Source organism: Moschus berezovskii, chromosome 1 (assembly GCF_049115385.1).
Source record: "Moschus berezovskii isolate FMDL1 chromosome 1, NW_MosBer_1.0, whole genome shotgun sequence".
NCBI lineage: Eukaryota > Metazoa > Chordata > Mammalia > Artiodactyla > Moschidae > Moschus > Moschus berezovskii.
The window spans coordinates 90,219,361-90,243,333 of record NC_142460.1 but is presented as its reverse complement, the minus strand read 5'-3'; the positions used below and the strand labels follow the sequence as shown (position 1 = coordinate 90,243,333).

The 23,973-nt window shown below is 43.9% G+C and overlaps 1 protein-coding gene across 16 annotated transcripts in view; it reads right to left on the bottom strand.

Annotated features, from left to right (window-relative positions):
- The window catches only part of KALRN (kalirin RhoGEF kinase), a 671,338-nt gene that overhangs the window by 466,888 nt on the left and 180,477 nt on the right, over positions 1-23,973 (bottom strand). For all 16 annotated transcript variants that reach the window (XM_088837656.1, XM_055396730.2, XM_088837661.1 and 13 more), the window contains exon 2: positions 2,465-2,539. In XM_088837656.1, the coding sequence (XP_088693782.1) occupies positions 2,465-2,539 (75 nt within the window). The remainder of the gene's footprint in view (positions 1-2,464; positions 2,540-23,973) is intronic.

The window sequence follows — 23,973 nt, the reverse complement described above, 5'->3', positions numbered from 1 at the left end:
GGGCCATGTCCTGGGAGCCCAGATAATGGACAGCAGTAGAGGTCAGAGCCCTGGTGCTGCCCGGCAATCCCAAGACTTCTATACAAGGTCTTCCCAAAATGCTCAGTGAGCACTCAGATCCAAGTTTATGAAGGCTTCAGAGGCTGTCTTCTGTCTCCACCTATACTGAACTCGCTGCCACCTGATTGAGTCAAGGATCCAGCCTCAGCTTCAGCTTCTTCAGTGACAGGGGCTCATTACCTAATAAGATATACCAGTGCCTAAAGCTAATGGTGAAGAAGGCAATGGCACCCCACTCCAGGACTCTTGCCTGGAAAATCCCAAGGATGGCGGAGCCTGGTGGGCTGCCGTCTATGGGGTCGCACAGAGTTGGACACGACTGAAGTGACTTAGCAGCAGCAGCAACGCTAATGGAGAAAGGCAGCGTCCCAGCCACTCTCTCTAACAGCAAAAACAGTAGCAAAACACCATATTATTATTACCATTACACTGCTGTGCTTAGTCGCTCAGTCGTGTCTGACTTTTTGCGACCCCATAGACTGTAACCTGCAGTAGCCTGCCAGGTCCCTCTGCCCATGAGGATTCCCCAGGCATGAATACTGGAGTGGGTTGGCATGCCCTTCTCCAGGGGATCTTCCCAACCTAAGGATCAAACCTGGGTGTCCCACATTGCAGGCGGATTCTTTACCATCTAAACCACCAGGATACCACTACTACTGCTACTACTACTAATAATAATAATATAGAATGCACTTAGTACTTACAGAGGCTTGACTACTCCCATCACATACTCCGCCTTCACTTCCCATCCCTACACTCTGAGTTATCAGTCTCCCCTCCGGTCAGGTGGGAGACACCTGCTGCTTGGTTTCTCCTTCCTCAGCCCCCGCCTTCTCCCTTCTCTCCATTTTGGCGTCACCCATCAGTGCGCCCAGCAGTGCCTATGGAGCGAACCCCTGCACTGAAAGACTGTGCTGGCTCTCTCTCTGTGATTCCATTGTCACTCCTTGTAGATGGCCAGAATCATCCAGAAACAAAAGTTCAATCCATGAAGCTTAAGTACCTGGGTGTTAGTTTTTTTTTTTTTTTAATATGATCCCTGGCTACTCACACTGCCATTCCCCCAGCCCCTGCTAAAGACTCTGAGCCAGGAGGCCTATATTGATGGTCTAGAACTGGCACCCATAGTGATGCTGGTACAGCTCATAGTTCAGTTTCAATTACATCAGCAGTTATCAGACTTTTTCTTAAAGGGTCAGACAGTAAATATTTTAGGCCTGTGGCCATCTGGTCTCTGGTAGAACTATTCAACTCTGCTATTACAGCAACAAAGCAGCCATTGGCAACACTGGTAGTAGATTGAATAATGGCCCCCAAGCATATCAAGCCCTAATCTCTGGAACCTGTAAATGTTACCTTATTTGGAAAAAGAGTTTCTATAGATAGTGATTGTTAGGACTCTAGAGATGGGAAGATTATGCTGGGTGGTCTGAGTGGGCCCCAAGTGCAGTCACAGGTATCCTTATTGTGAGGCAGAAGGATCTGACGCAAACAGAAGAGCAGAAGGCAATACCACCAGGGAGGCAGAGATGGGAGTGACATGGCCACAGGCCAAGGGATGATGGCAGCCCCCAGAAGCTAAGATAGGCAAGAATCAAATTCTCCCCCAGAACCTCTGGAGGGAGAACAGCCCTGCTCACATCTTGATTTCAGTCCAGGAAACTGATTTTGGACTTTTGGCCTCCATAACTGTGAGCAAATACATATCTATTGTTGTAAGCCACCAAGTTTGTGGCAAGAGGAAGCTAATACACTACTAAATGAATGCACATGGGCTATATTCCAATAAAACTTTATTTGCAAAAACAAGTGCCTTGCCTGCAGCAAAACACAGGCTATAGTTTGTTGATTCCTGAATTAGACATTAAAAGGACTGGGTGCACAAGATATGCTGTAGAGAAAAGTCAGAAATGAATATTATTCAGAAAAACAAAAAACAGATACAGATACTCACTTGAGTTCCCTTTGCTAGAAGAAGAGATAAGGAAGAGTCAGAAAAAAATTTACATCTCTTGTCCTTGACCTACTCAGAGACGAACCTAAAAAAAACCTGTGGGAAGGTGTGAAGGGGACAGACCCTTGCATCTCTCAGAGGGGCCTCAGCAGCTCCCACAGGCCTGACAGGCCTGGAAGGGCAGGGCAAGGTGAGGTGGATGTGCGTGGGTGCATGATGAACCCACCGTTGGTTGTGAATGTCCTCCAGAACACCCAGGGGGGACCAAAGTGCTCCTTTCCCTGTCTGCCTGTCTCTGGAGAGCGGAGCAGCTGCTCTGAATATCACCTCCACCCCACCTCTTTCTCATTAGCACACAAAGAAGTGCGTGCCTGCACACATTCACAACAAACACACACACACACACACTTCTCTAGATCTGCAACGGAGGAAACTTGCATAGACACTCACCAGACACGAAGGCCACTTTTTCCTTTAGGATGGGAAGGACATCAGAAGCTTTCAAACCATCATTCCGAAAAGAGCCTGTCAGAGAACAAAACAGAAGGAATCATAGTGAAAGGGGTCAAAAGACTGAATCCCTTGGTTCCCCCTTAGCTCTTCAATCCCCTCATGGACCAGAAAATAATGCCTTGTTTGGGGCCCACAGCCTAGCCCAAGAGCAGGAGAGGCTCCACAACAGAAAGGACACTTTGACATGATGCCAGTCCACAGGGGTGACCAAGAGTACGCCCCTCTGGGTCCTTTTCAAGAAGAGGACAATGCAAGTCACCCCCTCAAAATATACACGAAGTACCATGTCCTGGAAGCAAAACTACAGCCCCATTGCTGTGCACTTGAAGATGGGGGCTTTTTGGAAATCGTTTTTGTACTTCCAGTGCTAGCACGGTGGCTGGTACATAGTGAATGTTACACACTAGACACTCAGTAAATATCTGTTGAACAGGTCAAGTTAACATCAAGATGGACCACAATGCCCTAAATAAGTCCTTTTGCTTTTTCCTCTATATGGCATAGCAACTGTTGGTCTTCATTTTACAGATGGAAAAAGTGAAAATTCCCGAGTGAGAAGCAAAGTTGAGTGCAATACCATTTTCCACCTCTTCTCCCTTCCCTTTGGTGCACTGTCATCAGTCCACAATGGACAACTGATGAGCAATGTCAATTTCACGGGAAGCAAAAGGACTCCCTTCTTCAGCAACTCACTCTGCCTAAATCTCATTTCTCACGTGGAAAGTCCTTTCTGGGGTCTAATTGTGCTCCTTTTAGGAGGCTGGAGGCAGAGGCCTGGGGCTCACACAGAACAGACAATAATAATGTGCCTGGAGAAAGAGCAGCCTCGGGAAGCAAAGGACAACCCGGCCTGGTGTGAGATGTGTGGGAGGGGAGGACTCAGCTTACACATGCACACATACAAACTCCAGGCCATCTCTCCACCCCTTGTCATTTATCCTGAGTACCCCAGAGGACTCTCAGGGAGAGCCAGCCCACACTCAGAGCCCTGCAAGCTGTAAATGGAATTTCTGCTGTGTACCAACTCCAGGAACATGGCACAGAGGGACCCCAGAAGAAAGGCAGCCCTGTGTGGGCTCAGTGGGACAGAGCTAGAGACCATGGACACCCCTTCAAGTGCCTTTCTCCACTTGGCTTTCTCCCTTATGTTCCCAACCTGATAATCTACAAAGGGGAGAAACGTTCTGAACAAGATGGTCTTGCTCAAGGCGTCTCAATTCCTAATCACTGACTATTTCAAGCATCCAAAATTGTTGGGAATTTTGGCAACACCCCAGGACTAAGATCACTGCCTAGAGAAGGGAAATAAGACAGTTGCACACTCAACCAAAGAAGAGAAGCAGCCCCAGAATGCCAGTGTCCATGGTAAGAGGTCATATGCTAGCCCAAGACAAATTTACAAAGGATCTCTGACCCTTCCATCTATTTCTTCATTTTCATTTTTCACTAAATGTAGACAGTGATGCTTTCTGCTCATCATTTGCTTCTCTTTACAAGCTGACCCAGAGCAGCTGATGCTGAAGTAACCAGCTGCAAGGCTCACTTTGAGAAGACTGTGGGCAATAGAGGGAAAAAAATAACACCATAAAAAGAAAGTTCTAACTATAGAACTTTTTGTACTTTCTATCTTTGTTTCTACTGATCTTTATGCTCTGACTTTATCTTCCAACAAAGGAAAGCTATTAAACCTCACCAGTAGAAAGTAATTAGGATCAACGTGCTGCTGCTGCGCTAAGTTGCTTCAGTCGTGTCCAACTCTGTGCGACCCCATAGACGGAAGCCCACCAGGCTCCTCCGTCCCTGGGATTCTCCAGGCAAGAACACTGGAGTGGGTTGCCATTTCCTTCTCCAATGCAGGAAAGTGAAAACTGAAAGTGAAGTTGCTCAGTCACGTCTGACGCTTCGCGACCCCATGGACTGCAGCCTACCAGGCTCCTCCTTCCATGGGATTTTCCAGGCAAGAACACTGGAGTGGGTTGCCATTGCCTTCTCCAAGGATCAACATAAATTATTGTAAAAAATTACAAATAGATACATAGATAATTTTTCACTGTGATGCAATAAAAATAAGCTTCAGTTTCCTGGACAAAGAAGAATCCCATTAGACTTTACCAGCGAGACAGAGATCATCTTTAACACATGAGTTATGCGCACAGAATGATATATCTGCATCAAAAGTTTTATTTTCATATATGGAATACATCTTTCTATACATCAGTTTTAAAACACTCTCCTTGACATCACTACATACACTATTAATTTCTAGAGAAAAAAATTTAATAAGAAAAGTTAAACTTCAGTTCTGTGTCCTTCCAGATTAACAGCAAGACCCAAGCTAACGAAATATTACTGTATAACAACAATCCACATAACCCTCTTGAGTCCTAAACTCTTGTCCTATTTTTTTCCACTGTTGTTCCTCTTCTGCTCTACCATGTTAAAGTATACAGAAAGTGAAAGTTGCTGTAGCCTTTTCCTTCTCCAAGGGATCTTCCCAACCCAGGGATCAAAGCCAGGGATCAAACCCAGGTCTCCCGTATTGCAGGCAAATTCTTTACCAGCTGAGCCACAAGGGAAGCCCAGTAAAGTATACGATTTTCTGTGTGGCTCTAATTTCCACACAGTTAACTAGACAATTAAGGAGGAAAATGCCATAACAGAAGCAAAAGGTTACCCATCCTGCTCCCTCCTACCTGTGGAGAGACAGAGAGAGCTTGGAATTCCATTCTGCAGACCCCATTCATCAAGCCCCACCTCCTCCTTCTCCACTCCAGACTCCAAGGCCTGAGAGAAGAGGAGCAGCTTGTCCAGGCAGCTTGCAGTAATTGCTCCAAGTAAATGTCACTATCTTGGGTTGGGCTGGTCTATGATTCCTGGCAGGGGGTTGGGGGTCCTTTCTCTTCCCAGGCCAGAGTTTCCCCCATCCAGTTCAGACCACAGCTGAGCTATCTCCTAGGCTGTGTGTCCAACCATAAGAAAACCTAAAGGGTCCAGGTTTACAAAATCCTAACTAAAGGATAATCATTTCCAACAGCAACATTATTCACATTATAAAAGGATGTGCTACAGGGTCTCTTTAAATAAAAGTTGCCTCAGTGGTTTGAATTAGTTTCTTATTTGCCAGAAATTGAATTACAAATAACTTTTCAACAATGTATGTATTAGGTAAAGTCAAGCAGAGCTAAACTAATTAGTCCAGCAGCTCAGAAGTTGGTGACCTTGCATAGAAAATCTATTTGCACTGGCTAAAGATCCTATGTATCAATAACCCCATAGCCCTTGTGAAACCAGCTGTCACACATAATCTGTAAGAAAGGAGAACTTCATTGAACACTAACTCAAACAGAACCAATGAAATAGCAACATGTTTTCACTACTAGGTACATGTCTGAACAGACTCATAGTAAATGTTCAATAAATATTTGATGACAAAATAAATATATGAATGAAATGTGAACCTTTCCTAAAGTGACTTGCACAAGGTCAGTGGCCTCATCTGTCTGATCTCCAGGGTACCACTTAGCTCTAGTATTCTGAGACTTTTTAAACCTTTTCCTCATATTTATTGGCCTTTGAGATCCTTAGATTATCAAATCAGTATGCTTTGAAAGAACCAATTTCCTGACATGATTCAGTGCACTTCAGGAAGATAGAACAACTCTTCCTTGGCCTTCCAGTCCATTCTTCCCCAGGAATCAATTTAGAGATTGGAATACTCAGGGCACATCACACCATTTTGCAGACAGCCAAGTTACCAAAATCAGAGACTAGTGACAGGAGAACTTCTGGGGGCATCACACTTTGAAGGAGGCAGGCCTGAATGGCAAATTCTCTCTCTGATATAAAGGTGTATTTGATGGCACTAACAGACTATACACCCCAGACCCCTTGCTACCTCTAAAGAAAGCCTGGGAAGAAATAAAAGCCCCTGTGCTCTTGCGGTTACTGCAGGAAAAGAAAAAATCAGGAGGCTCTCTCATGGACCTGACCCAACATGAATGCTGTGTTTTATCTTATGGACAAATACACACTTCGCTGGCTTTCAGTGCTAGTCCCACCCCATTCATGTCCTGCTGCTGTCAGAATTACAAGCCTGCTGTTCTGTTAATTAGCAACGTTCAAATGCTCTGCATCTATTAGGGAAGTAAAAATTACCACTGCCGTCGCCCCAGGATCTCCAGCATGGGCCTTCTCCAAGCCCCACTCTTGCCTACTCCTCACTCTAAATGGGCTGTGCTCACATTGCTGCTGCCTGCTCCTCTTCACAGTTTCCTAGTCACTGTTCCCATGCAAGAAGATGCCAATCACCCTCATCTGGCTCCCAGCCTCTGTGTGGCTCCCTGAGGCAGGAGCAGGACTGGCCCTCTGTCACAGGTCCTGTTTGTGGTTCTGTAGCTCTGGGATAGCAGGGAGTCTCTCAGGGAAGCTGGGGCATCATCCAGGCTAACCTCCTTTAGGAAGCAATCCTGACTTCAACAAGACACAAATAGTTAATGTTGAACATGTGGAGGTGAAAGCTGCCAGGGTATCCATGGATTGCTCTTTATTTCCTTTTGGTTTGCAGTCACTCCCCCTTAATTTGCACTCAGAAGTTACTGTGTTAAGTATTCTAATGTTGCATCAAATGGACCCAAACCCTGTTTAGCTACTGAGACAGCAAGTTGCCCAGTGCGCAGGTCTCCGTCTCCTCTTTCCACTCCAACCCTATGGTGTCTAGGATGGAAGGCTTGATCATGGTGGCACTGAAAGACTGACTGATCTGCCACACAAAAGAGATGTGGCTTAGAGCTGAGAGTTCCAAGAGCTCATGAGGCCAAACCTTACTTTGGGCACTATTTGGACAATTTCCTATTCCCAGAGTCATTCTTTTATCAATTATTTCTTGAACCCTATTATGTGTGAGGCCTTATGTTAAGCTTTGGTAATACTTTGACAAGCAAGAAATGGATCTGGCTCTGCAGGAGGCTTCCAGGCAGAGGTAAATAGGTGTGTAGATAAGACAGTGAGCTGTTATCAGAGACAGGATAATATACGTACAGAATGCAAAAGAATCCAAGGGAAAGCCTTCTTAAGGATGAGTCCTAACTGCTTGCTACTTAATGTAACAAGCATCACCTACCAGCTAGAATCTTGCTAGAAATGCAGAATCCCAGGCCCTACCTCAGACCAACAGAATCAGAGCCTTTATTTTCACAAGAAGCTCAGGTGAGGAATGCACATTATGTTTAGGAAAGTGCCATGCTTTGAAGTTTGTCTTTCTATTCCAGAGTTGCCTCAGAGGCAGAGATAGACAAAAGCATCCTTTAGCCCAGTCTAAACAGAACCTCTAAAATCTGATCTAGGGATTCTGCTCCTGACCAACCCCCTGCACAGGATTCCAGAGATTCAACCATTACTCTGTGACCCAAAACTCAAACCCAGCTCTGGAATAAAAAGGCTATCCAGGAAGGCTATCCTCCTCCAGAGCACTGACACTGGACCATGTCATATGTTTTGATGGCAGGAATGTTTATGAATAACACTTGTTCAAACTGCTCAGAATTTTGGTAGTTTAAACCACTTTCTCATGGACCAAATGCTTTAATTTCATGACAAATCTTCCTCAGTTCACCAGGCCTCAGAGCCCTCTGCCTTCTGGAAGTGTTCTCGGTGCCACAAACACTGTCACTGATGCCATCTCTGAGACAGCCCTGGAGGATACAGCACCCAGGCGGCTGGCGCCTGTTTCCCACACCCGCACTCCCACCCATGGGTACAAAGCCCTGGACGCTGGGCAACGCTGGATGAGAAACAGAGGAAGGAGAGGTGCTGTCACCCTCGGGAGCCTCACATCTATGGAGAACACAGTGCTCATCCCAGGCAATTTGCTCCTCAGGAGAGGAGACCCAGTTTTTGCCCTCTGAGAGTTTTCTGCCTAATACCTAATGCCTATTACCTCTGACGCCAGAAAGCTACCAGACACAATACAAAAAGACAACTTAGATTCTGAGATCCTGATAAAGATCCTCCCATCCTGCCTCCAACATGGCTGGCCCACATCCCCTCTACCCTGATTACTGCTGCCATCATCCACTGACTGAAACAAACAGAAACTTGGAGGCGTGTCCTAGACTCCCCTCCATTGCAAATATCGATTCAGTCACTTGATAACTGTTGATTCTACATCTCTTATATCTTTCTCTAATGAATCACTCCTTCTGGGCAGTTTCTTTGAACCCCCTGTCAAGTTGAGCTGTCCCTGACTATACCTTGTACTCTGTCACTCCTAAAAGGCACTTCTGTGTTTTCATTCTGTTCCCCCGTTAGCTGACCCCCATATCCAAGGGTGGGGACCATGTCTTCCTTGGTGTTCTACCCTAGCACCCAGCACAGTGCCTGTCATGCAAAAGAGGCTGAAGAAATACTGAACTGAAACTGAGCACAAACAGGTCCTAAGAAGACAGACAGTAAGAGTGGTGAGTTGTCAGGATGGTTCCCCCAGAAGGTGATTTTTGAACCAGATTTTGAATAAGGGAGAGGCCAAAGAATAATGCTCTGATGGGAAGCAGTACATGCCAAGGCAGAGAGAAGGGGGCAAGCAAGCTGTGTGCTATAGTTGGAGAGATTACTGGCTGAACAGAAGAGCAGGGTTAGAAAGGCATGGTGGTAAAGGGTGGGCTGTGTGATCTCACGCTGAACCTGATCAGTCTCAACAGGCTGGGCTCCTGAGAAGGCCTCCAGCAAAGATGTGGCTGCAAATGCCTACAGAAGCTCAGAGAGCTGGATTGTGCCACAGTAAGGACCAGAGCTGGTGGAATCTGGCTGGTCCCAAAGGAAGGCTTTAGTTCCAGAATAGAGTTGGACCCAGCAGGCACTGACTCCAACCTCCATGTTACATCCTGTTCTGTCTTCAGGGAGACAGGGTAGGACGGGACACATAGCCCCTGCTGAGGTGGTTGGTGGGATGGGGTGTGGGAGGCACTGGAACTTGGCCTCTTTATATCTTCCCTAGGTTCCAAGAGAGGCAGGAGGAATGTTTGCTTGCTAGGTACCTCCTGGGAGCCTGCCAGGCTGGGAGTTTGGGGAAGACCCCATGAAGATGCAACATGGAACAATTCATAAAGGGAAGAGACTTAAGGACATGGCTCCTTCTGTGTGGGGACTAGTTGGGGGAAAGCTCTTGGGAGAAGATGCTGTCAGTGCAGCTGGGATGAGCGGGAACCCACTGGTGCAAAGAGGTGGTGATCTTTTTTCCCCTCACTGTCCTTTCTTTCCTTCCTCTTTTCCTATATTTGAGAGGGGAAAGGGTGAGAGAGATAAAGAGCTGGATACACACACACACACAGATGGAGGTGATTGTCTTGTCTCGTCTTTACAGACACTAATGAGCTACTGAGGCAACTGCCTGTGGGAAACTCTTTCAGGGACTATAAATATGTTCCTTGGCACTCTCCTTAAAACACCTGCCACTGAGGCAGGAAGTGTGTGCAGAGCTGAACGGAAGGAACAAATCTGGCCGAGAAAGAGACGGAACAGCTTTGTGCCAGCAACAGACACACAGCACAGTGTGGGGATTCATTGCTTCTCCCCAGTCTGGGGACCCACTGCCTCCAGTCAGGCTGACTCCCTGCAATGTCCTTCACCACTGACACTTGCAAATGTCAGACCAGCCAGCAGCATCCTCCCACCCCATGAGCAGCAGCCACAGAGCAGTGAGAGTGTGGCAGGCTCTCACCCCCACAGCACCAGGCCATAGAACTTCGGAGAGAAGGATATTCACAAGCCTCAGCTCACCTGATCTCAATGCAGAAAGGGCAGGAGGCGGGGGCAATGGTGCAAAATACAAAAGGGCTCCTCTCTCAGTAATGACTAAAATTAAGCTTTTCTAAGCAAATTGATGAGGCATTATGCCAGAAACTGGCAAGGATGGCCAGACTGAGCCGTCTTTACACAAGGAAATGCAAGGTCTACCTTCTCTGAACTCTGGCATGCATTTGAATGTCACTCCTCACAATGACCACTTTTTGCCCTTCTTCATAGTGAAGTGTGCCTCTTCCCCACAGTACCTTCCCTAGCTCCTTCCTGACCCCAGGTTGACACGGCTTCCCTTCTCTCTACACCACATGGCAAGCACCCCACTGCAATGAGATCTCCACCCCTGAATTGAGATCTTTGTCTAGACTCTTAAGCTCTTGAGGGAAGGAACTGGGTGCTTTTCTCCATACCTCCAGTGCATGGCACACAGTTGGTGCTTAATAAGTGACCCAGGAACTGAATCTTATTCATCCACAGTGCCTTCTACACAAAAGGTGTTTAATAGCAGCTATGCCTCTGCCTCTCCTGGTCCCGCTTTGTGCCTGCTTCTACCCCATCTCCATCTTTCTCTCTCTCATGCTTCACACAAACTCTAACTGTGGCCTATTTGACTGTTAACTTCCTAAAGTCAATATCAGATATAAAGGCCTGGCTAATAGGCTACTTCTGAAGAGCAGAAATATGTAACACTTACCATTACTAAATTAGCTCCTTGAAAGATCACTAATAATTAGCACTTTAAACATATGGGTAACACCTCTCTGAGCCCAGCTAATGAGTAAACCATTTCTGTTTATTCTTCACAAGCTTTAATATTAGCTTGAGTTGAGACTTCAGCTGCAATACACAGGTTCACTCACTCTCCCTCCCTCCCTTCCCAGAAAAGTTGCCATCATTTAATGTACTCTGGACACAAGAAAATGGCCACTTCAAAAGAAATTATACTGCTCATCACTTTTTTTAACAGAGTCTTTTCTAACTGATCAGGTTATTTAAAGTGCTCATACCTTACAGATGGTGGTGATGGTGGGAGATTTATCATCTTTTTGTTACACTGAGCATTACTCTTGGATGGGTCCTCAAAGTAACACAGAACATTAGCCAGAGATGAATATAAATAAGCTGCTGAACATTAGCAGTATATTTGCTTTTATACTGTGTTTAGAGAGAGCTATACAGGTACTCCGGAGAAGGCAATGGCAAGCCACTCCAGTACTCTTGCCTAGAAAACCCCATGGATGGAGGAGCCTGGTGGGCTGCAGTCCATGGGATTGCTAAGGGTCGGACATGACTGAGCGACTTCACTTTCACTTTTCTCTTTCACACATTGGAGAAGGAAATGGCAACCCACTCCAGTGTTCTTGCCTGGGGAGTCCCAGGGACAGGGGTGCCTGGTGGGCTTCCGTCTATGGGGTCTCACAGAGTCGGACACGACTGAAGTGACTTGGCAACAGCAGCAGTCAGGTACTCAGAGGCAAAGGGTGTGTACTGTGGAGGTTTAGGCATGCAAAAGGTCTACTCCTTGGAACCCTCACTCTCAGTGTCTTTCCTTCTTCCCCAGTGTGCATATCAATAACATTTTAGTTAATTTTACTTTAATCAGGATATTATGACTTTAGTTGAAAATGAAACTGTTGACTTGAAGAAAAGTCAGCTTAGGCCTCTGTCATTATAGAAGGCACTCAAGCAGGCATCCAAACATGAAATGGCCCATCGGTGGAAGCAATGCCAGAGGGACATATTGGGCACAGACTGGACACAGGTCCACCACAGACATGGAGAACCTAAGGGCCAAAGTGAAAAACAGATTTGCCTAATTGCAAGTGCAGCCTGACAGGTGAGAAAGGCCATACCCAAAGGTCATATTGTTGAATAAACTTTAGCAAGCTAAAGCCCCTTCTCCCACTTTAAGGACATGCGTGCTGCTGTCCTTGGTCCTGAGTTAATTGCACAGTTGCTACTCAGAGTGGCTGCTGTCCAGCCTGCCTTAGGATATATGAACCAAATGAGAAAGAGTCAGAGATAATAGAGACGTTAAGAGGTATCAGAGATAAACAAATACGAAAAAGTATTGAAGGGCATAGACATGGAGACATTACTGTAGAGAACTGAAAGAGTCATTTTGGGATTGTTTTCAAATAATTGCAGTAATGAAGAAAGAAAGGTCTGCGTACATCACACGACACAGACACACACACACACACACCTCCTATGGAAATGAGAGCATGAACTCAAGTCCCCCAATATTATGTGTTGGTTTCTGAATAAACTTACATAGATGAGTTGGTCACAGAAAGACTCTTAAGAGTTTTAAGGAATTTTAAAATCTCTCCTTAAGTTATTCAGTTCAGTTCAGTTCAGTTTAGTCGCTCAGTCGTGTCCAACTCTCCGCGACCCCATGAATCACAGCACGCCAGGCCTCCCTGTCCATCACCAACTCCCGGAGTACACTCAAACTCATGTCCACAGAGTCGGTGATGCCATCCAGCCATCTCATTCTCCGTCGTCCCCTTCTCCTCCCGCCCCCAACCTTTCCCAGCATCAGAGTCTCTTCCAGTGAGTCAACTTGTCGCATGAGGTGGCCAAAGTATTGCAGTTTCAGCTTTAGCATCAGTCCCTCCAATGAACATCCAGGACTGATCTCCTTTAGAATGGACTGGTTGGATCTCCTTGCAGTATAAGGGACTCTCAAGAGTCTTCTCCAACACCACAGTTCAAAAGCATCAATTCTTCGGCGATCAGCTTTCTTCACAGTCCAACTCTCACATCCATACATGACCACGGGAAAAACCATTGCCTTGACTAGACGGACCTTGGTTGGCAAAGTAACGTCTCTGCTTTTTAATACACTATTAAGGTTGGTCATAACTTTCCTTCCAAGGAGCAAGCGTCTTTTAATTTCATGGCTGCAATCAGCATCTGAAGTGATTTTGGAGCCCAGAAAAATAAAGTCTGACACGGTTTCCACTGTTTTTCCATCTATTTCCCATGAAGTGATGGGACCAGATGCCATGATCTTTGTTTTCTGAATGTTGAGCTTCAAGCCAACCTTTTCACTCTCCTCTTTCACTTTCATCAAGAGGCTTTTGAGTTCCTCTTCACTTTCTGCCATAAGGGTAGTGTCATCTGCATATCTGAGGTTATTGATATTTCTCCCAGCCTTAAGTTATTACCTTAAGCTATTGTCTAAACACTGTACAATTCAGCTCAGTAAATACTGAGCATCTATATGTGCCAGGTAAAGTCCCAGTCACTATGGGTAAAATGAAAAAAATGTAGTTTCTGACCTTAAGGGACTTTCACTTTAGAGGGAGACTCAAACACGTCAACATGTTATTTTTATGTCAGGTAAGAAGCATAATGGTAGAGGTACACACAAGGGACAAACATTCACAAAAATCCCAAAGGGCTAATATAACTCAAGGTTTAAGAAAGTGTCTGAAAAGTGAAGGAGCTGTAACTAGAGAAGAGGCAATAGGTTATGGTACCTCAGCAAGGTCCAGGACTGGACAGGACAGTAGCGAGTACTGAGGTCTCTCTAGTGGGTTTCAGGGAATAGAGAAGAGTAGCTAAGACATGGTGGCTTCCCTCCTACAACCCAGACCCTCTCCACAGTATCAGAGAAAGCAGTTAATGTTTGCCAGAGATAAACAACAAAGTTCCCTTACAGACTTAGCATTAAGAGGAGCCAACATAAGTTAGGAAATGACCAGGATCAGGAAGAGTCTGACTCATGATGCCTGATATCTTAGAAAGAAGCATAACCATGTCACCAGAGAAGGAAATGGCAGCCCACTCCAGTATTCTTGCCTGGTGAATTCTATGGACAGAGGAGCCTGGCATGCTACTCTATCCATGGGGTCTCAGGAGTTGGACACAACTTAGCAACTAAACTACTAATTACTACTAATCATGTCATGTGTTAAATAGGAAACCAAAGTAATCCAAATATCTCATGAAGCTAGAATTCTTCTCCAGAATATGGAAAACAAGGAGCTTGGGGCAGGGGAGGGTATCTGTAAAGGGTTGCCTAGGTAACCTTCAACTCTGCTTAGAGGACATACTATGCTGCACATTCCAGGAGCATCTGGTAGACTGAAACAGGCTTTTCAACCTTGCATCAAAATGTATGTGGTGGGAAATGCCTTGAAACTCATGAAAATACATGCAATTTATTAAATATATGTCCATACACATTCATTTTTCTGAGAATTGTGTAATTCCAGTTTCCGTGAGATGTCCAAGGGGTCAGTGGCTCCCTAAATGGTAGAGAACCACTAGTCTAAAGCAAAGTCAAATGACAGTCTACAACCTGTCTTGAGTTCTAATCAGTAAACCCCATCACCCAGCATCTGTCTCACTCATGGCCCACTAACACTCAGGGTTTAGCTGAGACCCAATACAGTTGCTGGGCTTCCCTGGTGGCTCAGATGGTAAAGCATCTGTCTGCAATGCAGGAGACCCAGGTTCAATCCCTGGGTTGGGAAGATCCCCTGGAGAAGAAAATAGCTGTCCACGCCAGTACTCTTGCCTGGAAAATCCCATGGACAGAGGAGCTTGGTAGGCTATAGTCCATGGGGTTGCAAAGAGTCGGACATGACTGAGCAACTTCACTTTCACTTCAATACAGTTGTTGCGCTAGAAGGGAAAGTAACTAGAGAAGACAAATGATTTAGATTCCTTAGCTTGGATAAGAGGAATCTGAGGCAGATGGCAGGATGTGAAGGCTGAGTGCCAGATCCTATGTTCCAAAGATAAGCTTCAGAGATGGTTTTCTCTCATTACAGTTACTGAAAGCCAGAATGAGTGAGGTTAAACACAAAATGAGTTGTGTAAATGCCTAGGTAGTGCCTTTCCTGGATACCTTCTTAACTGAAGATTTCCCTTCTAGAAAAGTGATGACAATTTGACCCAAGACCACTCCCAGACCATGAGGAGTTATGGTCAGGATTAGAGTTGACAGAGAGAGTCTGCAAACTTATTTAACATGATCCCCTGGAGGCTGCATCATGGCAGGATGAGACGGAAGCTCTCAGATGTTCCTGGTAAGGCAGCCACAGCAGAACAAGCCTGGCCACTATTTGCTCATCAAATCATCTTGTACCAGATGTTGAGCTCTCTCAGGGCAGCACAGCCTGAGAGACAGCTCACATCCCTGAGTAAAGCACAGGCTCTGGATTCAGACAGAACTAAGTCTAACTCTCAGCTCCAGCACTTATTAGCTATGTGCCCTTGGACAGTTTACTTAACATCTCTGGGCCTGTTTCTTCATCAGAGATTAAAACTACCTACCTTACAGGCTGTGGTGATGATTAAAAATCTATTTGAAGGTACCAGACACATAGGTGATAGTAGGTCACCATGTTACTCCTCTCCTTCCTGTTCATCTTAGCAGTCCCAGCATGGGCCCTAGTACATAGTAAGTGTTGACTGTGTCAATAAATGAGTTAATGAGTAAGTGAATAGAGTAAATTCAGAAAACAGCAACTAAAAACTGCCTTTCCACCTTCCCACTACATACCTGTAAGCCAAGCTGCTCATACTTATCTGTGTAGTTGCTCTGAATTTTTATCATTTTTTCCCCTACCTAATACCGGCTATTTGGCAAGCACCCCAACCACTCCTGCTCCCCAAAGCCAGGTTCCTCAGATGTAAAAGAAAGTATCCCCAGTGGGAGAGCCGCTGCTGACTGAGTGCTTACCCTCTCCTATGTTCAGAGAGCTACGGTCCTGGGCACCCCTTCCACACTAATCTCTATGTGCTGGACCCTGTAGCTAGCCAGCCTTGCCTTTTCTTCCCCAGCTCCTCTTCCCCACTGCTCTGGGTTCCAGACAAAGGTGTACTAATTCAAATGGCATTTCTGAGAAGTACCCCTACTGAAAACACATTCCCAAGGCAAGGCCACCGTCTGAGATGAGATGGCCCTAACATCTACCTGTAGGCAGAATCTTCACAGCCCTGTGAGGAAACACAACAGCTTGTGGGGAGAAACAAGAGGCCTGAGGGGAGTCCCTGCTCTGTGGATCTTTACCCTGGTTGCCCTTGAGTTGTCAAGCTACTGAGTGGAGAATTCAGAGGCAGAAAGGGCTAAAGAGGTCAAAGAGCTAGGTGTGGAGGCCAGGGGAGTGGCAAATACAAATCCAGATGAGTTGGATCTTCAGTCCACCTGCTACGTAGGATAAATGGCCCCAAGCTGCTAAAATTCTCTGTTCTGGGTGCTCTGAAAGTCTTTTCTCATTTATTCTCCAATACTTACAATTTGTTTGCCAGTAATCTAAGCAGAATATCTCTAGGAGGCTGGGAAACCGGACCTTCTTTGCTCTCTTCTAGCTTCTTAAAGAAAAGGAACCCTTAACCATGGCCAGGGAGCTGTGAGGCTGCCTTGTCCATAGACAAATGCACACAAATACTCAGAAAACAGCTTACATGCTAAGTACTAGAATCATATTAAAGTAGGGAGTAATGGCATTCATTGTGACTTCATACTATTGAAAAATCACACAAAACCTAAATGTTCAACCACAGGGGACTGGTAAAACAATCCATGGTCTAACCACTCTATGCAACCATTAAACACGACTGTACAAGAATAATTAATGCCACAGGAATTGTCATGGAATAAGGTTAAGTGGGAAAGCCAGATTATAAAATAGCATGTACAACTTTATCCTAATTGTATATACACTGGTACATGAGTATAAAAACCAGATACACACACGCAGACAGTGGTTATCTCTGGAAAATGGGATTATGACTAATGTTAATGGTTCTTAACTGTTTTTCACTGTCCAATTTTTCTTATCTATTCTTGAAATAATTGGGAAGAGCAAGTTCCCTCTTTTGTATATTAATATTTCATTTATAGGATCCTTATATAATAATATTCATGCACTTAAAACATTTAATAATTAGGTTGTGGTTATGACAGCATCTGCAACCAACATTTTAAATCAAACGTATTTAAAGTTAAGGATGGCTGTGTTATTCAGCTGTTCACTCTATGATGTGATTCCATGGCAAATTAAAAAGGGGCTACCATTCATCACAGATAAAGTTGTCCCATGACTGAAAAAATGAACTTCAAAGAAGCTGTAAAAAGAAATTTAATTTTTCATTAAATGCCATTCAAAGATGTGCCATATATCCAAATAGAGTTTATCTCAGGAAGGCAAGATATTAAAGATTCAAGTAAAATAAAATTCAGATAAAATCAACATGTTTTTAGATTAAAAACTAAACATTATATCAGTTGAATACAATTTTTTTAACATATGCTTAATTACTTTATTGTAATAAAGTCAGGCAGATATGCTAGGGCAAGAAGGAATGAATTTCTAAGTACTTGCTGCTGCTACTGCTGCTAAGTCACTCCAGTCGTGTCCGACTCTGTGCGACCCCATAGACAGAAGTCCACCAGGGTCCCCCGTCCCTGGGATTCTCCAGGCAAGAACACTGGAGTGGGTTGCCATTTCCTTCTCCAATGTGTGAAAGTGAAAAGTGAAAGTGAAGTCGCTCAGTTGTGTCCGACCCCTAGCGACCCCACGGACTGCAGCCTACCAGGCTGCTCCATCCATGGGATTTTCTAGGCAAGAGTACTGGAGTGGCTTGCCATTGCCTTCTCCGTTCTAAGTACTTATTATGTGCCAAAGGGATTCTCAACTAGGCTCCTATTTGGAGGAATAAGTGGATAAAAAGGGCTTCCCAGGTGGCACGGTGGTAAAGAATACGCTTGCCAATGCAGAAGATGTGAGTTTGATCCCTGGGTTGGGGAGAGTCCCTGAAGGGAAAAAATAGCAACCCACTCCAGTATTCTTGCCTGGAGAATCCCATGGACAGAGGAGCCTGGTGGACTACAATCCATAGGTCGCAAAGAGTCAGACACAACTGAGCAACTGAGCATGCACGCACATGGACAAAAATAATTAAATATGTTTTTGAAAAAAGATGAATGATGGGTTGGGTTTGCCCTACTAGATATTAAAATATATATTTTTTAAACTACAATTATTAAAAGGTGGCACAGACACAAGAATTAACATACAAATGAATGGCACCTGATTCATAGACCTAATACAGATTTGACATTTAAGAACCTAATAAATGATAAGAGAAGAAACTAAAGCAAAGGAGAAAAGACAAATTATTCAATAAATGGCACTGGAAAAACAGACTAGGTGAAAAAGAAAAATCAAGTTAATTCTCATAACTTCACTCTATACACAACAATAAATTTTAGACAGATTAGAAAACCAAATCTTAAAAATGACATATTAAAAAAACACCTTAGGAGAAAACATGGGTGAGTATTTAACTGATCCCTGAATGACAAAGAGCTCTATAAACATGAAAACACTGAAAAAAATAAAAAAGGAAAATATTTACGATTTTTGTCTATGGAAAATTTTAAACTATACATCAGACTATAAACAAAACTTAGAATGCAAATGACAAGCTGGAAAACATATTTACAACAAAACTGACAAAGGATTAATACTATTCCCACCTGAAAAACAGGCAAAGAATATAAATACACATTTCAAAAAGAGAAACAGCAATAAACAAGAAAAAATAGTCAATCTAATTAGTAATCAAGCAACTGCAAACTAAATGAGATGCTTTAAAATCTGCCAAATTTGCAAAGATTTTGAGAAGGTGACAATCCTCAGTGCAGGCAAGAATTCCAGACTAGCCTGCTCTGTCCACACCCCTGCCAGTGCAAGTAACATGGCTGCAACCTTTCCAGAAGGCACCTTGGTAATATGACTCATGGAAAATTCTGTATATAATCAATGACCTAGTAATTCAATTCCCCTCTGCATGCCCATCTAAGGAACTAAGGAAAAATGAGGGCAAATACCCGAGGACAAGGGGTTTCACGCAGCACTTTTAACTATGGTCACAAACTGTAAACAGCTTAAATGTCCAACAGAAGGGGACTAGTCAGATAAATTTGGGAGAGCTCTAAATGGAACACCAATCAGCCATTAAAATTTTTATTTTTGAGTAATTTACAATTTCATGGAAGAATGGTTATAATACATAAAGTAAACAATAGGATACAAATGATACATGTACTATACAAGCACTAAGTTAAATCATATGAACTTGCTGTGGCTCAACTGTTTTACCTTCAGAAATATCAATTTGGTATGTTCCCAAATATGGATATATTTCCGGGTTGTGAGGCCTATGATGGTATTTCATTTTCTTCTTCATACTGTTCTATAGCTTTCAAAATTTCTTCAGTGAACATGTATTATATTAAAATTTTTAAGCTGTATATTTATGTGAAGACCATATGAAGAAACATCCAACACTCAAATCTGTAACAAAACACCTTTTTCCCTCTTGTCTCAATTTTACAGTTCTCTGCCTCCTTGATCTCTTAATATCCATGCTACTCATCTGTGTCTCTCTTTTAATTTATCTGTATGTTCTGTAATTTGTTCTTTGGGGTTAATCCCCAGAAAAAGAAGGACCCTAGAAAAGGTCTGACCTGTTCTATCCGTCCTCTTTCCTCCAGGAAGACTTCCCAGACAGGCATGAGTGTCAAGAGATTTCTAATACTCAGAAGTTGTCCCATGCTTTCCAGTCAGTGAAGTATCACAGAAGAGGAAAGCAGGCAGCCTCCTCATTGGAAATCCTCCCAACTTGTGTCACTGCCAATCCCCTAGAGTTGGGAGTGAGGTTCCTGTCCCAGCTTCATGGTAGGATCACAGAAAAAAAGGTAAAAGATCACCCACAGGCTTGGGGAGAGGCAGGCAGCAGTTTCCCTCTGACAGCACGATGGTGAGAATGAATCCATCACCTGTAGCCTGATGTCTTGTGTTCTCTATTCTTGGCATTTTTGTCTGCTAAATGATGAGGACCTTTTGTTGACTTGTCCTTTCCCAGAACTTCTTGACTATGCCACTCACAGAGTTCTTAGGCCCCATGGGGTGGCAGAAAGAGCATTGGACTTGGGAGTCAGATGATCTAGGTTCAACTCGATATATCAACTTAGCCACTTTGAGGAGGTTCTTCACCCCCTCTAGTGTCTCAGGTGTGAGGACATAACTCTGCTGATCGAGCCCTGAACTCTAGGCAGGCACCAGTTTTCAGGGCAAACATGGGACTAGACACTGGTTAATTGTGTGGCTTTGTTCCCAATCCCATTCAGGGAACACAGTTCCCAGTGTGGGGTGAGGACTCTGTCAAAATAACCAAAGTCACATCCCTGAATTCCTACATGTGCTAGGACAAGGGGATGAGTGAAACCTGAGAGTCAGGCTCAGTTCTCCATGAAATGCCAGACCTAGTCATGTCCTGCCACCTCTTCCAACTTCTTTCTCTTCCGACAACTGATTGCATCCTTATAACCTCTAGATGCATAAAGAAATGGATCAACATCCCAGGGCCTTCATATCTTCACCACTCTCCCAGAGTAAAGCATCACTTCATCTTACCTCCCTCTCCCATGACCCTCATCCAGAAAGAACTCCTAAACGTGCCCAGAAGCTCTACAAACAGGTCCTGGCAGTGGGTTTATCAGAGACAACAACATTCCTTCTCAGAGCACTGGTCTGTGACAAAACGTGCCCTGCCCTGGAGCACCCCATTGGGGGGCCAGAACCAGTGGAATGACATATCTAGAAAGCCCTTACAGACTGCCAGTCCTTAATTTACAAGAAAGGGAAACTGAGATCCAGTGAGAAGAAGGCACTCAAGGCCACACGATGAGTGTAGAAACCCAATTTCAGTCAAGCGTTCTCTGTTCCATACCACACAGCCTGAAGAGTATTCCCACTATAGATGCTTAATAGTAGAATGCAAGGATGGGAGAATGATAATTCAGAGCTTTGCTATCCAACCAGCTACATGAAGTTATTTAAATATCAATTAATTAAAATTAAAAATCAGTCTCTCAGTCACATCTGATGTAGCTAATGGCTGTCATATTAGAGAACATAGAGAATATCTTCATCACTACAGAAAAGTTCTACTGACAGTGCTGATCACTTAGATGGATAGAAGATGGATAGATATCCTATAAGAAAAAAACGTTCCCTGGGGGCAAGGTCTATGTCAAGTATTCCCTTGAGATGTACTGAGGAATGTTCTCCATATCCCATAACCAATGACTCAATGACTGAAAGAACAGCCCACAATACAATCAATAAGGGGTTCAGCCAGTACAAACCATAAGTCCAAGAAACACAGATCGCCATCCAAGGGAGCTTCCTGGGTCTAAGCACAGGTGCCTATGGAAGAAACAAGTGGCTTCTGTCTCCTCACCTCTTTTTTCAAAAAGTATGATTATCAATTTTTGAAACTTGATCAAATTTTCCCATAGGTACCAAAGGTCTCAGTTACTAACCACCAAGCCTCACACAGATGCCTCTGAGCCTCGGTCACTTTGGGAGACAGCTGTGCAGCAGGCAAAAAGAAGCTGAAAGGAGAAGGGAAATCCTCAGGTTCCCTTGTGGGAAAGTCTTCACTAACCTCTCATTTTCAAGAGGCAATTTGAAACCCTGCATGTGTGCTTACTTTGTAGTCTCCAATCACCCTCCATCAAGCCAACAAAATGCTGATTGGTCATACCAGAAATCAGGCTGTCATGCTATAGAGAGAAGTCAACCTGCCCGATAGCTTTGTAAGCCCACAGTCCAACATGTGACAAGGTGAAAAGTCTCTTAAAAGACCGGGTGAATATTCTGTCAAGAAAAAAGCCCCTTTGCAAACAGGCTTGACTTGTTCTGCTCTATTCAAAATTTGGAGTAAAAACCTGATTAAGAACACTTTGCCAATTAAAAAATTAGTTTTAGAAATTTCAGGATGCTCAGCCTCCAGTAAAGACATCTTTAAAAAGAATTTATTGGAAAAATATTGCTTTACAATATCATGCTGGTTTCTGCCCTATATCAACATGAATCAACCACATGACCCCTCCCTCTTGAACCTCCCTCCTATCTCCCACCCTATCCCATCCCTCTATGTTGTCACAGAGCATTGGGCTGAGTTCCCTGTGTCACAAAGAAAATTCTTACTACATATAGTTTCAGTCATTAAAATGAGAGACATCAGCTGCTTACAAACAGCAGAAAAAGACCAGGTCCTCTGGATATTTTTTTCTTTTTTTTAAACTGAAGTATAGTTGATTTACCCCTGCATATTTTCAACACCTGAAGGTCCAACTATACTTGAGACAAAAGATCTACTCTGAATTCTACTGGCTCAGTTAAGGCAATTGATACAGTTAATCTTTAGTCTTAATAAGACCTCAATGAACATTCAGTTTCTTTTCCATAGCCAATGACTATATTTTTATTAGTTCACACTGTAGTGATTAATAATCTACTTTGCTATTTCAATTTTAAGAAATTGAATAGAATTCTCTTTTATTATAACAATAGAATTCTCTTTTGCTTTGGAGTGCCCTAGCTCCATTTTTCAGGAGGAAGATTCATCAGTGTTCAACCCCAAAAAAATGTTACTTAGTATCACTGTGCCTCAGTTGTACCATCAGCAACATGTAAGTAGCACCACCTCATAAATGTTGTTGCGAAAATTAACTGAGATTATGCCTGGAAAATTCCATGGATGGAGGAGCCTGGTGGGCTGCAGTCCATGGGGTCGCTAAGAGTCGGACATGACTGAGCGACTTCACTTTCACTTTTCACTTTGACGATTTGGAGAAGGCAATGGCAACCCACTCCAGTGTTCTTGCCTGGGGAATCCTGGGGACGGTGGAGCCTGGTGGGCTGCCGTCTATGGGGTCGCACAGAGTCGAACACGACTGACGCAACTGAGCAGCAGCAGCAGCAGCAAGGAGTAAATGCTAGGTGATGGAAGTATCTGAACTATGTGACTGATTTGTCAATGGACTCAGCTATACAAACCTGGAAGCAGACAAACTGCAGAAACGATTCACAATTTAAGACACAGTCATTCATGTACTGTCGGCTCCTAAAATTGTAGATACAATAAGTGGGAGGAAATAAGCTGCCTACAGAAAGCATGCCTTGCAAATTCAGGCTACTGCAAAGGTAAGAACATTACAGTTTTCCCATGAGAAAAAATCTTCCCTTCCACTCTGAAGTTTTATGATTGTGTATTTGTGCAAATGGGAAGAACAGTTAATCTAATAAATTTCAGCTTTGGAGTTCTAGGATTAAAATCTACCCATCAAAATCCGTACGTAGATTTGGATTTGGAAGTGTTCCCCATTTGACTTGGATCCAGGTATGTATAGAGTGAGTCATAATTATGATATTGTTTCATGCTAATAATGCTTCTGACATGGAAGGAAACTGGACTGAGAATGAAGATCTGAATTTGCTTGTGGGTTTTTCAAAGTCTCTTCTCCTTTCTGACCTTCATTTTGAACACCAGTAAAATGAACAAGCCAGGCAAGATAATGACTGAGGCCAGTCCTCCCTGAGCTGTCCTGTGCCTAATTCTGTTTGTTGTAGAAGATATAATGGTGTGCGAGAAGACAGAGAAGCAGGCATCCCAGAGGGGAAGTGAGAACCTAAGGGTGAAAATCATGCTAGGAAAATTCCATATTTAATTAATTATAAAATGCATCATTAGTTTATATGCCACTAAGAAAGAAAAAACTATAGCAACTGCCTCCTAATTTGAGAGATGGCAAAATGTGATGGTAAAGGGGA